This window comes from Xenopus tropicalis, chromosome 1 (genome assembly GCF_000004195.4).
Source record: "Xenopus tropicalis strain Nigerian chromosome 1, UCB_Xtro_10.0, whole genome shotgun sequence".
Classification (NCBI taxonomy): domain Eukaryota; kingdom Metazoa; phylum Chordata; class Amphibia; order Anura; family Pipidae; genus Xenopus; species Xenopus tropicalis.
The window spans coordinates 160,064,327-160,082,567 of NC_030677.2; the positions used below are offsets into that span (position 1 = coordinate 160,064,327).

Below are 18,241 nucleotides of genomic sequence, written 5' to 3' on the forward strand. Positions count from 1 at the left end.
TATAATGGCCTGTGGATGCTGGTTAAACAGGAGTGGGCTGCATCTGACACAGTTGTACATTACAAGGACCAGTGACCCAGTGGTTATTAAAGCAGCCCATCTGTGTTGTTTTATGTTGGTTTTGTGGACTACGGTGGCTTTCTTAGGCACAGATGGCAGACTGGTAAATTCTGTTGATGTAAGACCCCCTTAATTCTGAAAGAAGTAAAGGCAAGTTTAATAAAGACAAGAACTACAGACTACTTTATCATCCAGCAATTTCCAAGCAGCACCACAGTCATAAACCTATGACCCTGTAGAACACCTGAACCCCCAAAAAGTTGTACTTCCTGTATCCCCCTGCTTGCAGGCAGCTGTATAGAAGAACACACTAGGTCACCTATTTTAGATAACATCTATGCTGGTCTGTCCCCATGAAAATATACACAAGCAACTGTCGCAAACAATATTTTAGTAAGGACTCTACTGGTTATTCTGACAATTTCTTCAAGCATCCTTGTGTTACTGACTAACCGAGCCACCAGTCACACATATGCATGCAAATATAGGGTATCAGGGCTTACTCCTAGTGCAGTTTTCAATATAAACAAGGCCCTAATATGTGAATGCTAATTATTGCTTTTAACAACCCAAATATGAATTCATTATTGTCAGTAAATAAAAAGTTTTATAGGTTGTACTTTTTATGAAAAGGGTTACCAAAATTTAATTTACATTTCCTGGATGTTTCTAATGAAACTATTTAGAGCTGAATGCATATTTATTTCACTTTCGCTTAATGATAAACTATTACTGCTTCATCAACCCCCCCCCCCCCCCCCCCCCAGGCCTTCTATTGAGATTACAATCCTATTACAAGAAAGCCAGAAGCAAATGTGGACTAGCAGACCAGGGCATGATGCGGAGGCATAAATGGCCCAGTGAGGCAAGTCCCTAGGTTTACTCATAATTATTATCATAGAAATGATCATAATTCTATGCCAGCATAGATATTATTGTAGCATGCACAATTCATGCAGGGAAATGAGGGTATAGTGGCACTTTAATACCTGTACATGGCTTTAGACTTCTGTCTGTGCTTCAGTTTATATAAAGAAAAAACAATATTCTTCATTTACCACACTTAAATTTCCTTGACAATAGAGGGGTCAAATGAAGCTCTGACAGAGCTTCAGTGCTTTTTGGCAAACATTTTAGGTGCAGCTATTCGATCTATTTTACAGAATTCCATTATCCAGAAATATCTAAAACTATCAATGCCATCCTTTTCATTTTTAGTTTATTCCCTTTTTCTTTTGTAACAGTAAAGCAATGCCTGATACTTGATGTCAACCAAGCCAATATAAATCAATTTTAAATGAAACATTCTCTTGTGTTGGGCTGTATTTCAGTAGATTTTAAGCATGAAAATATGAAATGCAGAAGAAAATTGCTTATTTGGAAACCTGCTGGTCCCAAGCATTTACAGTAATAGATCCTATAACTGTGCCATCCCTGACTCAAGATGTGCAGCAGAGTTGAATTAGCAGCATATATATATATAGGCCTCAGCTGCTCAAGGTCAGTAGTCTCATACCACAAAAAGGCTTTATTACAAATTTTTCAGATGTAATTATTTCAATCATGTGTACAACACTAATTAAAAAATCAATTATTCCACTTGCGCAGGGGTTTCTGGCAATACAAAAATTATAGAACAACTTCTTGCCTGACTAAAACTACCACACACACACACACATTAATCCATGTAAATATTTTGCTATAATATTTAATAGGTAGGCATTTGCTTTTACAAAAAAAGATTTAAATACCTATATCAGTGTACACATACACACACAAAGAAAATTTTCTTTCAATTAAAAAAAACAAACCCTGGAAATGGAAGAAATCTATTGCTGCTTAATAAGCCTGAGAAAGATATAAGCAGCAACAATTCAATTACAAGACCACTGCGAATTTTTCTAAGCAATGACCTGGAAATCTAATCTATATGCACGAATAAAAAAAATCTTTTAATAAAAAAAAAAAACATACTAACGATGCGACCAGTGATTAAGCACAACTCTTACAGCACAGATGACAGTATATCTTTTCTTTCTAAGTGTACCCTTGCACCACAGTACTGTGCAAAATGTATCACAAGCAAAGCATAAAACAACAACACAGTTAAAATGTATATTACACATCCTAATCCTAAACAATAATCTTGACAGTGCAGTGCTTAAAGAAATCAATATAGACTGAGCATAATACAATTATTAGGCAGTGTGCTGCTTGGATAAACACATGTATAACACACAGAAATTTTGTTTTTATCTGGTTTTTACTCAGATTCAGAAATAAAATATAACCCCTGTGTTACCTGGAAATCTCCAACCACTCCAAGAAGCACTAGAAATACATTTGGTAGCAATAGCTTTGGATTAGTTTTAAAATAGGATCTTATTGATGATGCACTCAAAGTGTAGAGTAAAAAGTGAGCTTCAAAAACAAATATGAACTATACTGAGTAGTTACAGAATTCTATAAAAATGTTTTATTATGTAGCTCTCGTTTGGATCACTTCAGTGCAGAGGGAATAGTTTCAGGAGCCTAATGTTTTATGTACCTTTTGTTACTAATACAATTTTACTATAGCTACCACTTTTTGAACATTATCACAAAAAACAGTGCTTTTTCTTTAAAAAGAAGCTGGTGTTGGGTTTTGAAGCCAGAATGGCTACTGCTCACTGGCTCTGTCCAGGCTCTCTATCACTCTTGTAAGACGGATATTTAGAAGTCGAATTTGGTTATCTAGATGATCGATCTTATCTTCAAGGTTGTTATTGCTGCTCCTCCTCCAGTAAAGTCCAACAGGCCCTGTCATGAAATACACAGCTACCACAAAGCACAGAGGGATCATTGCATGTTCTGGTTCCCCTTCATACTTCTGTAATATATAAATGCATGACAGTGCAAACAGAGAGACACGGACAAGCCAAAAAAATCGCCCAAACACGATGTGTAGGAGATAAAAGAAAAATCCCAGCAGCAGGGAGGCAAACCAGTAGGCAAGGAGGATGGCGACAACCAGCATGAGGACTCTAGTAGGGTTATTGGCAACGGCTGCAGGACTGAAGTAGTGTGTCAGATTGGAAGCTGTAATTATATGGGTAAAGGCAGAAAAAATAAGAATGTTATTTATATTTAACAACCTTTCAAACTTAGCAAACATTATAATACAGTTATAGCATTTTAAAAGTGACGGTGTCTGAGTATTTTCATAGCCTGTACCAAGAGATTCAGTTAAAATGGCAGCATTGGTTTTGTACAGCATTGGTTATTGGTCATGTACAAAGCAAATTATGCAGGAAAGCTCTAGTGCGGTGATTCCCAACCAGTGGCTCGTGAGAAACATGTTGCTCACCAACCCCTAGGTTTGACCCCTAAACCAGGTAGTTATTTTTGAATTCCTGACTTGGTCGTAAGTTTAGGTTGAATAAAAACAAGATTTACTACCAAATAAAGCCCCTGTAAGCTGATAGTGTGCATAGAGGCTGCCTAATAGCCAATCTTAGCCCTTATTTGGCACCTCCATGAACTTTTATGGTGCTTGTGTTGCTCTCAGAGTCTTTTTACATTTGACTGTGGCTCACGAGTAAGAAAGGTTGGGGACCCCTGCTCTAGTGTAAGGCTTTTTGGAAATCTGAAGCAGCGTATAATCACCTAGGTTTAAACATGTATAACACACATTTCAAGTAAAATCTCAAGTCACTTCTGTTGCAGAGAAAGAGGTAATAAAAGTATTTCCCCCAACTGCCCAACTGAGACTGCTTTAGGGGGATTCTGTCATGATCTTTATGGTGTACTCTTTGTTTCTAAATTACACTGTTTACATAGTAGGGATGCACTGGATTCACTATTTTGGGATTCGCCCAAACCCCAAAAACTTTGTGAATGTTTAAGGCCTAATACCGAACTGAATCTGAATTCTAATTTGCATATGCAAACTAAAGCAAGGAAGGTGTAAAAACAACCGTGCACTACGTGTGTATGTGAAAAACTTTCAACTTCCGCCTTAATGTGGGAAAAGTCACATGATTTTAAGGATTCGGCCAAATCCAAATCCTGCCGAAAAAGACCAAATTTTGGCCCAATCCCAAACCGAATCCTGGATTCAGTGCATCTCTATTATATAGCAAATAATTCACTCTGCCATTTTAAACGTTATTCTTGAACCAACAAAGGATTTTTTTTCTAGTTGTAATATTGGTGTGTAGCCATCTCAATGCACTGATTCTGAGCGTTCAGAAAGAGGCAACGCTACATGTTAGAACTGCTTTCAGATAAGCAATTGTTTCTCCTACTCCCATGTAACTGGAGAAGTCCCAAGCCGGACTTGGATTTCTTACTATTGAGCGCTATTGTGATATTTACCACTTTTAGCACTAAGGGTTTCAGGGAGCTGCTATCATGTTACCTTCCCACATTCTTCTGGTGATCGATATATATATATATATATTGCAATGGAGAGCCGGCACTCGCGTTGTGTAGGAGCCAATAGTGCCTGGGTGCAGTATGAAACGATGTGGTACAAAGGAGAAAAGATGCCGCACTCACAGGTCTTAGTGCAAAAATAAAGAAAAATTTATTTAAACAGACTAACGTTTCGGCTGTGGCTACAGCCTTTCTCAAAGTGAATACACATGAAGAGCAACCCACACTTAAACCAAACTTGGCGCCAAAATACAGTTACTGACGTCATAGCATAAATTAGTTTAACACCACCCACCCACTGTGCAGGAAATAAATAAAAAATAAAGAATAATACATAAAAGTATCTGAGTAGAGAATATTGTGTGTAAGATCATTGTGAGAGATAGAAATGTACACAGAAAATACAGGAAGATAATGGAACCAGTAGAGAAAGTAGCAAGCAACCTGTTATGCTGAACTGCAAGTCCCACGCATCGCAGAGAGGGTGCTGAAGGGGCAGTAGAAGATCCGATCCAAAAATTAGCCGGACAAATTGGTGTAGTAGTTAGGGTATAGTATATGCTCTCAACTGGTGCTATGCTCCGTGAGCCAGTTGACAGCATATACTATGCCCTAACTACTACACCAATGTGTCCGGCTAATTTTTGGATCGGATCTTCTACTGCCGAAACGTTAGTCTGTTTAAATAAATTTTTCTTTATTTTTGCACTAAGACCTGTGAGTGCGGCATCTTTTCTCCTTTATATATATATATATATATATATATATATATATATATATATATATATATATATATATATATATATACTGTAAGTTAACACAAAGCTTCATAGTTGAATATTAGACTTATAAAGAGAGGCAATGCCAAGATTAAAAAAAACAAAAACAAGTTTTAAGTAGCTAAAGAGGCACACCTTACCAACCACTTACATAAATGTTCCTTCTGCTAGCAGCTGTACAGAAGCCAGCCTGTAGTGACCTAAGAAAAATATATCCGCCGTATATAATAAAAGGCACTAAGTTTGCCTAGGACCAGCAACCAATACGATGTTTGCTTTTAAACAGGTGACCAGTAAATGCTACCTTTTGACTTGTAGCTATGGGTAACTGGACCCTACATAACCCTATAAGTGTTTCCATTGACTATAGCAACCAGACAGCAGTTTAAATTTCAGGTTTGAATAAGGCACAATAGAAAAGCATATCCTAATGCACAACACACAGACCTGTGTATATACAGGATTCAAATGAATATATGAAAATATCTAAATTTCACTTAATGTTTTTAATTAAATATTAATTTTGCATTTTTATTTATATATATATATATATATATATATATATATATATATATATTGGAAAACTATGTTCCAATATATAATTCACATACAGGATGAACTTTTGACATGCCATACATATAATGAAAAGAAGCTGCTGCGAAATGTTGCCTGGCCTAATGCATTCATGGCCTAATGTGGTCATCAGCTTCCAAGATAATTAAGTCAAATTCTATGCAACTTCTTTACTTTTATCTTTTTTTGCTTTTACCTTTGATAATCTAAAGGTGGCCATACAGGCACTGATATTATACAAAGATACTCTTTGCGTTAATGGTGGGAGACAAGGCGATCAGTATCAGTAAAAGCCTTGGATATTGGTAGTCTCGTCTATTGCGCAGGACTAAAAATTTTGATCAAGTGCCTTTGGAGGTGCCCAGACATCATAACATTAATGCTGAATTGTCAGATAGGGGAAAAGAATTCCTTTGTTTTTACCTGCATATCTTACTCTTAACGTTAGTAGCGTGGATGAACGATCTATTTTTGTGATCTAACTGTAACGTATGTGGCCACCTTTACTCTTTACTTCATTGCCCGAGTACTAGGAGGGAAATAAGGCCTTGTACATATAAATCTTGTATAGCTTTGCCTTCAAATGCAGATCCATTCAGCAGAAAATGGGTTAATGATAATGAATAGAAAGGTCTCTTCTATCAGGAAGTTTATACAAAGAGCAGCTCACCTTATCTAGAGTATTTTAATAGGACATCTGGCACCCTTGCTTTAAATAACCTGCCAAATGTGTTCTGCTGACTGCATATCAACCACTTACCATCAATTCCAAGAACCTCTAAGAGATCCGTCCATATCCTCCAGAGCGTCTCTACTAACACATCTACTCCATACACAAACCTCTCTGTTAGCCGGGAGAAGAACTAGACAGGAAGAAAAAAATATATACATTTAGTTTCTGTTATTTCTAACTTCAGATGCAGAAGACAGTAACAGTTATGAATCATTTCTAAATAATAAGACTTTCCCCAGCCACAGCACGCAGAGTACTTTTTTCTCAGGTCCAGGAAGCCTTGAATTTGATCTTAAATATACCTAATTGTGAGACCACACTATTACAAAAATAATTTCTGCTTGTATGTATGTTTAAATAAAACGACAAAAAGAGACATTTAAACAATACACATATACATACGGACATTTGTACAATGTGTTAAAAAGAAACACATAAAATTAGGAGTGCTGGTCCTGATATTCTATCATTCACACTCAAAAGTTTGAGTACAAACAGTACTCTTCTTCAGGGATAAACCAACAGACTGAATACCAACACGCAATTTAAGTACCCTCCCACAAAAATGGTGCCAAAAAGTGACCCTGGTAACTATAGCAACCACTGTAAATAAACAGCATAAAGAAAAGAAGCAAAAAGAGGCAAAGACATATAATAAAATGAGGTAAAAATAGGTGAAACTATAGTGCTACAAGTGTTACAGTTATGTGTAAGTGGTTATTAGGTTTCAACACATGTATCAAATGAAAGAATGTTGCAAGAAGTATCTAAACATTAAAAGTATAGGGAATAAGTTTTATAAGACATATCAGGGACAAACAAAGCAATAACAGCAGGACTCAAGGCAAATCGGGGAGAATAGTATCGAATCACCCGCATAAACTCCTAAAGGACAGAGTCATGCATGTCTGAAACTGGGTGTGCATCACTTGCATGAGCAGTGCCCAATCATGGATGCACCAAGTCACAAAATTATACAGGACAGGTGCTCCTTAGCAGCCATGCAGGGTTGGTGGGCACATCTAGGACATTACATCAATTAGACACATAAGCACTAGACAGCAGGTCAGCTGGCAGGCAGTGACAGGTTCAAGTGCCCTGCACCAATGCATAGAAATCTCTGTGACAAGAGGTGATACTACCTCACAAGTAAAGTCAACCAGTAGGGCAAGGTGTTACTATAACTTACACCATCTGCAAGGTGCAACTGTAACGCTACCAAGAAATGCCCTTCCCTTTAAGAAAAACAGGGCTTTTGTCCATATATTCCAATATACTTCAAGCTGGCCAATTACGTTAAAATCATCCCAGGTCTGTTCAGCCTACACTCTTATCTGATTCATTAAGAATCTTTAATGAATCAGATGGTCACTCCAGATGAAGGTTTCTGTGTGAGACAGAAACACTGAGTAATAAACCTTTCTATTTTTGCATTTACATTTTGTTCACAATTCTGTAAATCCTAGGAATGCTGTCCTTGTTCCAGTAAATATATATATATATATATCTTGTTTATTTATAGCAAATTATGGTGGACCTTGCATGTGCTTAGTTTTAGCTTCTCTATGCAAAGCCTCTATCTCTCTCATAAACTGTTATCTTTGCTTTATTTCCATCATAAAACCACAGCTTATTCATTTCCTTCTTATTCCCCCACCCAGGGGCTAACAGCTTCCTCAGTGTAACTATAGCTATAAAACTACGGCATGATAACAAACAAAAAAAAATTAATGAATGGATGTTAAATTGCTCAGAGTGCAATATATATATAATACATATATATATATTTATTGCTGTGTCTTCATTTGTTACTATGTGTGGTTTTGGAATTATTCAGCTTTTTGTTCAGCAGATCTCCAGTTTGGAATTTATTCAACTACCTGGTTGCTAGGGTCTAATTTACCATAGCTACTATGCAGTGGCATAAATAAAAGACTATAATAAGAATAGGAGAGGCCTGAATAGAAAGATAACTAATAAAATGTAACTTTAACAATAAAATTGTAGGGGACCTGTTATCCAAGGCTTGGGACCTGGGGTTTCCAGATAAGGGATCATTCTGTAATTGGATCTCCATACCTTAAGTCTGCTAAAATATCAGTTAAAACCCAGTAGGATTGTTTTGCCTCCAATAAGGATTAATTATATCTTAGCTGGGATCAAGTACAAGGTACTGTTTTATTATAGAAAAAAAGAAAAAGTTAAATTATTTGATTAAAATGGAGCCTATAGGAGATTGCCTTCCCGTATTTTTTAGCTTTCTGGATAACTGATTTCTGGAAAACCGATCACATACCTGTAGTATTTTTTTTTTTTTGACTACCCATTTGAAAGCTGGAAAGAGTCAAAAGAAGAAGGCACATTATTCGAAAATTATACAAAAACAAAAATCAAGACCAGTTGAAAAGTTGCTAAGATTTGCCTATTCAGTTAGCTTAAAGGTGATCTACTCCTTTAAGCTGTTTATAAATTCTGAATTTTGTAAGAGTGATACCTGCTAGTCAGGTATCAGAACAGTTCTCCACCTTCTGAACATGTTCTCCACAACTAATGCTGTTGTAAAACTGACCAGAAGGTGGCAATGTTTTACAAAATTCATTAGCTTTGAAAAAAAATAATGCTAGAAAAAAATAATGTACAATGCAAACATGCTCAGAAGAGTGCTGAGGTTTACATTTATTTTGAAACAGCAAAGAAAAAAAATGTAATGCACATAAACTATGAAAAAAAGCTTTTTGATCTCCCTTAACTAAACCCCCATTATTAAGGTGGCCATTCACAGGCCAATTGTAGCTGCCGACATCGGTCCCTTGGACTGATTCAGCAGCTTATTGGCCCATGTAGGGGCTGAAACGATGGCCATACCCGACCGATATCTGGCCTGAAATTGGCCAGATATCGATCGGGTAGGTTAAAAGATTCAGTCGGATTGGGGACCGCATCGGCTCCGCTGCCGCTGTTAGAATTAGCCTACATTTTCCTGATATTGCCCATCCGTGGGGGGGATCTTAACATGTATGGGCACCTTTACCCATAACATGGACTACAGCCCAGCTTTAGCTAAATGTTATCTTATCTGAACCACACTAGGGTAATCTACTACAATCTTATTAGAGAAAAAGCAAATCACTCCAAAGGAGAAAGAAAAAAGAAAAACAACATCTCCCATAGATCCCATTTTCAGAAAGAAACTATTCTTTGTTTTGTTTTTCTTTGCATTGTTATTATTTATATCAGAACCATAATTTCCCACAGTGCTTTACAGAGGGATTTAAACACAATAGTTTACACACGCAGGCAAAATTTTCACTAGAACAGATGCACAGTTACAATTAAAAATTGTTAGAAGACAATGTTTGCAAAAGCTTACAATCGAAGCGTAATAAAACAACTGCTTGATGGTAACTATACTGTATGAACCCACATTGGTGGAAAAACAACCCTATTGGGTTTGTTTAAAATGTATCATTAGACTAAATTTAAGGAGATGGATGGAAAAACTCCTTATCCAGAAAACCTTTCAGGCCAAAGCAATCTGAATAATAGATCAAATATTTGTATCTTATTTTAAATACATATGAAGTGCCAGGGTGATCATAGATTTCTCACTTCCCTGGTCAAAGAGGAGCAAGAACATTCATATTTCTAAATGAAAAGATTACTAACAAACTTGAAATAGGTCTGATCACAAACTGTAGATTCCAATGCAAAAACTGCACTAAAAATAAGCAGCACATCCATGTCTGGGCACTCCCTAAATTTTATCTCAATAACAGAAACAATAACTCTCTCTGGCCAAAACCTGCCTTGTGCAGCAACAGGTTGATGGTACTCCATTCTATTATTACAGAAATGGGCACAACAGAATAATTCCAGTGGAGAAACAAAGTGTATGACAGTGCTTATTCTGGCATCAAGCTCATTTGTATCTGCAAGGTGGCAAAACAAAAGCAAAACAAAACAAATGTTCATGGTGCTGGTGATCTTTCCTGCATGCTCTACTTAACCTGAAAAACAATCCCAAAAGCAATCCTCACAAGCAACTGAACAAGACAACATAGATAGCGTCACTGGTCGGTATGTTAAATTTAATAAGTAAGCAGTTGTATGCAACAATATAAGAACGTTTGTTTTCCAGACAAGATAAAAAGACATGTCAGCAAGACCAGAATATCCAGTCTACGATTTGAACAGGCACTTATCTGATACAGTGCCTTGAGAGGCGAATCGCGGTGCCGCGTATGCCATCCCACCGGCGATTTACATTCTAGCCAGTGGGATGGTATTGTGGGTAGATTAGTTGTCCGTGACAACAAAGATTTGCCATGCTGTGCCTAAACACAACTCATTTCATTATAATTATGAGATAAAAGCGACACTTGTTTTCCTTATATATAAAGGTATGAGGAAAACTGTACATTAAACATCTGTGAAAATGAATGTGACATGCAAGAAACAGCAAAATACATTTTGACAATGTGAGTAAACTCAGTGCCTATTATTACATATGGGAAAGAGTCTATTGAATGGTATGGCTACCATTAGACTGTCTCAAGGCTCTCACCAGCCCAGAAACTAAGAATCCAGTATTTTCTTTACTATTATCACATATTTATAATTCGCACACATATTCCACAGCTGTGTACAATAAATATATATACATACATACATGCAACTGTATATATGTTTGTTGCATCTACAAACAAGTGCCTAAAAGCAGTTTAAACGTACACAAATCCTCAAACATTAAAGAGTTTAGATGGCACACACCCAAACTACATTGGGAGGAGCAGATCAACAGGAGGCAACAAATTAAGTGTCTCCAGAAAAGGATTAATATTTAAACAGAAGGGATTGCACACTCATAAAAACTACATAACGCAGAAGAGTCTTCTGACAGAAGGGCCAGATTTGGGAATGGCACTTTTTTCCCCACATAATACAATTTTGGCAGTATAGTCCATAGTTTCCAGAGCCCACTTAGAGGCTTAGTAAAATGGGCTGTGACACAATTGTAGAGGTCAACAAAAGTAGCAACACAATTTCCCATCAAGCCTTAAAGTTAAAGCATCTGCTGTTTTGATTTAATAAAAAAAAAATTGTCATACCCAGGAAAAAGGGCACCAAGTGTTAGTGTTATCCCGTTAAGAAAAGAAGCTTCACATGTTGAGCATTATATCATTTGGAAATGTTGGAGCATGCTTATACTTGGTAAAATGGGGGCAGTTTCTTGTCTGTTAGTCTGAATCTTTAACTTACTCTTGTAGAATAAAATGGAACTCCACCCAACTGTTTTGAAAATCTGTAACCAACATTCAAAGGCATGTATTTGCCCTATGCTTCCATGCACATCTTAGTCCAGCTCCTGAAACACTGTAGCAGAACACAGCTGATTAACAGAAGAACTGACTTCTGTTACTTTGTTTCTAGACTAAGGGGCAGATTCATCAAAGTACGAGTTTGAATCCCAAAATGGGTAAAATTCGGATTAGATATGATAATTTCTGATGATCGGAAATGCTTACGAAAAAAATCGTAATTTTGGAAGCCTCCCATAGGACTAAATGGCACTCCAACCTAGCCAAAGGAAAGTCATGATACCGAAGCTTGAATGAATCCGAAACTTTTGTACTCGGCGCAACAAATACTATTTTGTTGCACAAATTGTTGCAAAACATGAAAAAGTCGCAAAAAATAAGCGCAGTATGAAAACTTCGGAAACAATCGTACTTCGATAAATGTGCCCCTAAAGGCCATGCATGAGCCGATTTCAGCTGCTGATATTGGTCCTTTAAACCATTTTGCCAGCTTGTTTGCCTGTGTATGGGCACAAGCAAAAGCCTCCCAGACCGACATCTAGGCAGATCTCAATTGGGCAGGTTTGATTTTTCCAAAGGATCAGGGACCCCATTGCCATTTGGAGCCAAAAGATCTAATTAGCCCAATATCGCATATAGGGAGAAGATCCGCTTACTTTGTGACCTCACCAAATAAGCAGATCTTACAATGGATGGTCAGCTTTACAATAAAAAATAATTTAAAAAAGTAGAAATAATAGCAATAAAAAAGTGCCTTGTGCTTGGTCACAACTAATATAACACTAATCCTTATTGGAGGCAAAACAATCCTATTAAGTTTAATTAACGTTTAAATATATTTTTAGTAGACAATGTTTGGAGATCCAAATTATGGAAAGACCCATTATCTGGAAGACCTTAGGTCCTGAGCATTTTGGATAACAGGTCCCATACATGTATCTTTAAAACTATTTAAAATGTTGAAGAAGATTATACCAGATGGTTGCTCAGAATTACATTTTATTGCAATAGGCTAAAAAAACAGTCTTTTAAGGTGGAGTTCTATTTTAAAGGAAGTATCTGCTTACAGTATGACCCAATACTCAGTAGGTGCTTAGAAAAGACACAGGAGGGAAGCTTTGAGTGCAGGGCAAAAAAACCTAGAAGTAATCCAAATGCAAATCAGATTCTCATTTCCTGCATATTATATTAACCCCTGCCTTATCAGTATTCCATTAGCACTGACACTGCTGTGGCACAAGCAGGAACCAGCTGCACTAAAGTTACATGTTCAGCTTATATTGTTGCAAGCATTCATTCCCCTAGCGGTCCCTTTATATCGTTACACAACAACATTGTATGAATCACATGTATGACACATACATCCAACAATCGGTAAGTGGAAGGGGCTAGTCCAAATTTGGGCTCTACAGCAGTTGGCTAAAAAAAACTCCTAGCAGCCACACAAACCATCTGGTAGGCACTGAGAGTTGTATATGGGCAGCTGCTGGAGGGCCCCATGTTACACTGTCGATAGCACAAATGGATGGAGCAGAGCCCAACACAGACACTAGATGACTGACCTTCTGTACGGCTCGCACATTCTCCTCCCCGAAGACATTGTTCACGGTCTGGTAGAAGCCGGTGGCAGCCTTGCGGAAGGAATTGTTCTGCTTGTCATGGCCGCGGTTCCTATTGGCCTGGGCGCCCAGTGTGCCCGACACCAGCAGCAGGAGGCAGAGCAGCTTGCAGCGCAAGGGAGCCATTTCCAGGCAGAGCGGGTCTCCGGCAGCAGGTTTAGCACTGATACAATTGTCTATTGGCAGCACCATCCGACTCCTCCTCGTACCGGAAGAACTGCCCCTTCCTTAGCGCAGCGCCTCAGCCACATTCCCCGGCTGCGCTCGCACGCAACCAACTGCCCAAAAGCGCCACATTGTGCGCGTCTGAATCGACTGCCGGCAAATTCGGCTTTGACTTCTACATGGCAAGAGCCATAGAGCTACTCCAGCGGCGTCGTTAGCAAGTAGTGACTTTACAGCAAAAAGACTATTTGTGGCTTACCTGTCACTGAAAATGTGTTCATGTGATGGCTGCTCCACAGTGACCTACAGTAAATGGCCTCCTTTATGTCTTTAATTATTATTATTTGCCTTAATAGTTTCACAATAAAACATCTTCCCAGTCTGCGAATGACTACAATGTTTGTTTGCACTCTCCTTTGACAACCAAAACGGTCTGACTTCCAGGCTTCAAATTGTGGTTCTAATTATCATATTTTTTATATATATCAGTGACATATTTCATAGTACTTTATGGAGATTATATACCATGACAGTCCCTGTCCCATTGGCGCTTACAATCTAAGGCAGTGTTGGACTGGGACCCCAGGGGCCCACCAGAAAACTTAGGTTCACTTTCCAAACTATTTTTCATCCTTTCCTCACCCAACCTTTTTATTCTCCTAGTCTCTTATATTTACATGCACCTTCCTCATCCCCCTCCCCCCTTTTGCGCACATGCACAGTCGCGGGGGGGGGGGGGGATCGGGGTCTGCAATGCGATTCGATGGATCATTGCCCCCACTGCATAAGGACAAGTGGCAGGGGCAATGACTAAAGAGAGCGGACTAGGGGTAGGTAGGAGAGGCTGCCTGGCGCCTCCCAATCGTTGCGCCCTAGGCAGCTGCCTCTTCTGCCCTTAGTTCCGTCCCTGCATGCAGGCATCTATTCTTCCATCTAGTTCTCCATTTTCTTTTCATTCAGAAATAGGGAATGACCATGAAACAGGCCAAATGGTCTGGAGCAGGAGGGCCCACCTGGAGTTTTCCTGGTATCCTGGTGGGCCAGTCTGATACTGATCTAAGGTCTGTATCACATTTAACACTTGCTATGGTCAATTGTAACAAAAACAGTTGACCTGTCTGTATGTTTTATGTTTATTTTCGATTTCTAGTCTTTCTACTATTTATCTTCCACTCAACTAGACAGTTTCAATGTTAAGCACAAGAATTGTACATAATTTAAAAAAATAAAAGTTTATAAAACATGATACACTTGTTGTAACTATTTGTTATGGCTGTTACTGCATCCTGTGCTATTCTGTTGCTCAACTGCAACTGATAGTTTGTAACATTGCACATTTTTCACTTCTTACTTTGGCTGTCAAACTAACAGATTATCAGTATTATGTCTTCAGCAGTGTAATAAGCACTTAGTGCATATAGTCACCCCTTTAAATGCATAGTTTGGTATTAGGTTTTTAAAATGGTTTATATCTGGGATTCAAAAGACACCCTGGCATTTTAGGTACACAGAAGCCCAAACAGCCCCCCTGCATGCCCAATAAATAGTAACTGTCTATGGCAACTTACAGCAGCCCCTCTCACATGTCAGAATCCACAGTTTGCCAGTCCTGGCCTGATGCAACATACATATTTTAATTCTTATGGTGATTTATTTCCTAATACATATGCTGGAATGCCATCCCATGCATTTAAAAAACATTACTGTTAATTCTAATTTTTGTTTCTTATGGCTCTAAAGCCAGCCATACACGCACCGATATTATTGTACATAACCTCGTTTTGTAAAATTTTTGGCATGTGTATGGCGGCTCAAAGAGGCGACTGATATCGCAAAAGGCTGCGGATATTGGTCATCTCGTCTATCACCCCGCTTAAAAAATTTTGATCAGGTGCCGTTGAAGGCACCAGAACAAAATTTGCATTCAGGGCTGAATCATGTACGATTGTTGTATGGCCACCTTAACCAGAGTTGGACTGTGGTGCCTGGGGCCCACCAACCCAACCTTAAGAAAGGCCTACCATTCGTTCACGTTGACTCACTTGGAAATAAAGCATGTGTACTGGCTTTGATTTTGAGTAGCCAGCACAGCAATATAAGGAGAGGTGGCAGCTGCAGCCTGTCTGAGGGAAGGAACAAGTGCAGGGAGAAAGGACTGGACTGGCGGTGCATGTTATAATGGCTATATTAGGTAGTAATATAAATGGGGAAAAGTATGTGGCTACAGTCACAAACAAGCTCAGGGCTCACCCAGATATTTCCTGGTACCCTAGTGGGCTAGTCCAACCCTGCCTATAGCACGTTTCCTCTATAAAGGGGAAGGAAATGTATCATCACTAGAGGGTGTCAAATGTTAGGAACTCCCCAAGTGGTTATAATCACACATATATGAAAACCCAGTTTGGTGCTCCTTTTATCTGGAACTGTACCGACCCAAAGGAACTTTGTGTAGAAGCACCACATTGTGATCTTTCGCTTCTTCATTCTTCCCTGCAGCTCTAAGCCGAGTGACCATGGACAGTCGGCTACATTCGGTTTTTCACTCAATAGGCTGGAACAGGAGCACTGGCCCCGGGTAAGCAATTGTAATTACTGTGGGGCAGGGTCAGACTGGGGGGTGCAGGTGCCACTGGGGCTGCCACCCCAGGGGCCCTGCCCCACCCAAGGTGCCCTCGCTGGCCACATCCCCCGCACGGGCCCTCATTGCGCACCCCTAACCCCCAAAAGGGGCCCAACCACCCGCCCGCCCCTGAACGTGCGTAAGTGAAACGTGTCAGTCGCCCAGTGGAGCGGTAACAGGGATCGGGTCTGGGCTGCCGGGGCCCACTGGGTTTTTTCCCGGTATCCCAGCGGCCCAGTCTGACCCTGCTGTGGGTGCCTAACATTTTGTCAACCCACCTTTTAATTATACTCTTCCTTCTCATGGCAGTGGCATGCAGGGGGATTAGTCGTGTGCAGTTAACCCAGGCAACTATTCTCCCCAAAGTGCCTTCCCACAGACAATAAAGTAAATAAAGTGAATTGTTTTGCAAAGCTTTCTACAGGAGGAAACTGTGCAAACAGCGATTCACTTTATTGTCAATGGGAAGGCATTTTGAGATTAGTCTCCGACAGTAGCCAAGATTAAGTGCGGGCCAGTGATCACCCTAGGGGCCATTACCCTAAAGTGACTCTGACATAGAATAATCATGTCAAAATAAAACAAAAAACTCTTTATGTTATTTCCCTGGTATTGTGTCTGTGAGCGGTTATCTGGAGAATAAGGAAGTAACTGCTACAGCACATGAGCATCTGTCTGGATCAGTAACAAGGGTTCCTGCAAAGCAAGCATTACTATTACTAATAAAACAATGTCCGCTCTACACTGTACGAACAAAACAAACTACTTTCTTGTGTGCCAAATGGCTTCAAATCTCATATTTAGGGTGTGACAGGCGTGTTTTCTATGTCAAGAGGTCAAAGTGTTAATTCAGTGCCTGAAGTAAGCCTTTTGTGCCATTACAGCCCGAATTTATAGGCACTAACGGGATTAGCCACATTTTGCCAACAAATACTAGTGCTTTCGACCTGCAGCAGGCGGATTCCATTAATGTATGTATGTATATCTTTATTTATAAAGCGCTACTTATGTACGCAGCGCTGTACAGTAGAATTCATTAATACAGACAGGGGGTTAAAGATAATGGATAAATAAGAAATGCATAAGAAGCTGCAAGGCCACTTCTCCAAATGCCAGGTAGCATGAGAATAATCGTTAGTACAGAGTCCAAACCTCGCAGCTTCAACTACTTTGTGCCCTGCTGTGGTACAGGACATGCCGTCTAAATCAGTGCTGTCCAACTTCTACGGTGCCGAGGGCCGGAATTTCTCTAGCATACATGGTGGAGGGCCACTAATGGAAGCCAGTTTTGACCACTCCCCTTTTTGAAACCACACCCACTTCAAACCACACCTATTTTATCACAATGGTGGTAGCACAGCAAAATCCCAAATGCTTGGTCCTTACTGTGGGGATATCAACCATCATTCATATGTGAAAGAATTATGTCATATTAAGATATACCCTTAAATTCCATATGCCTCCTCCTCCCCTGTGGATAGCAGAGCAACCCCCAGTACATAATTACACACCTTAGGGACCATTTAATGGCTATTTCCAACTGCTAACAAACTCCCACAACAAACCCCTGCCAGGTTCACCTCCCACAAGCAGCATAGGGCAAGCAGAGTATGGCACACACAGGCAGCACTCTGCCTGTCCTATTCTGTCTGTGTGTACCATACTCTGCCTGTCCTACCCTGACTGTGTGTGCCATACCCTCCCTGACCTACCCTGCCTGTGTGTGCCATACTCTGCCTGCCCTACCCTTCCTGTGTGTGCCATACCCTCCCTGACCTATGCTGCCTGTGTGTGCCATACTCTGGCTGTCCTATGCTGGCTGTATGTGCCATACTCTACCTGCCCTATGCTGGCTGTATGTGCCATACTCTGCCTACATTACCTATGTATAGGTACCTACAGTACCTATGTCTGAGGTGTGAACAGGTAAACAATGGGGGTGATTACTGCCTGAGCCT

The 18,241-nt window shown here is 39.6% G+C and overlaps 1 protein-coding gene across 1 annotated transcript; it reads right to left on the minus strand.

Moving 5' to 3' along the window:
• Window positions 1–1,744: 1,744 nt before the first annotated feature.
• On the minus strand, window positions 1,745–13,699 carry bri3bp (BRI3 binding protein). The gene is made up of 3 exons (NM_001017089.2): window positions 13,442–13,699; window positions 6,589–6,691; window positions 1,745–3,138 (listed from the first exon to the last, which is right to left on the minus strand). The coding sequence occupies exons 1-3, from the start codon at window positions 13,622–13,624 to the stop codon at window positions 2,720–2,722; spliced, it is 705 nt and encodes a 234-aa protein (NP_001017089.1). The 5' UTR covers window positions 13,625–13,699; the 3' UTR covers window positions 1,745–2,719.
• Window positions 13,700–18,241: the final 4,542 nt, after the last annotated feature.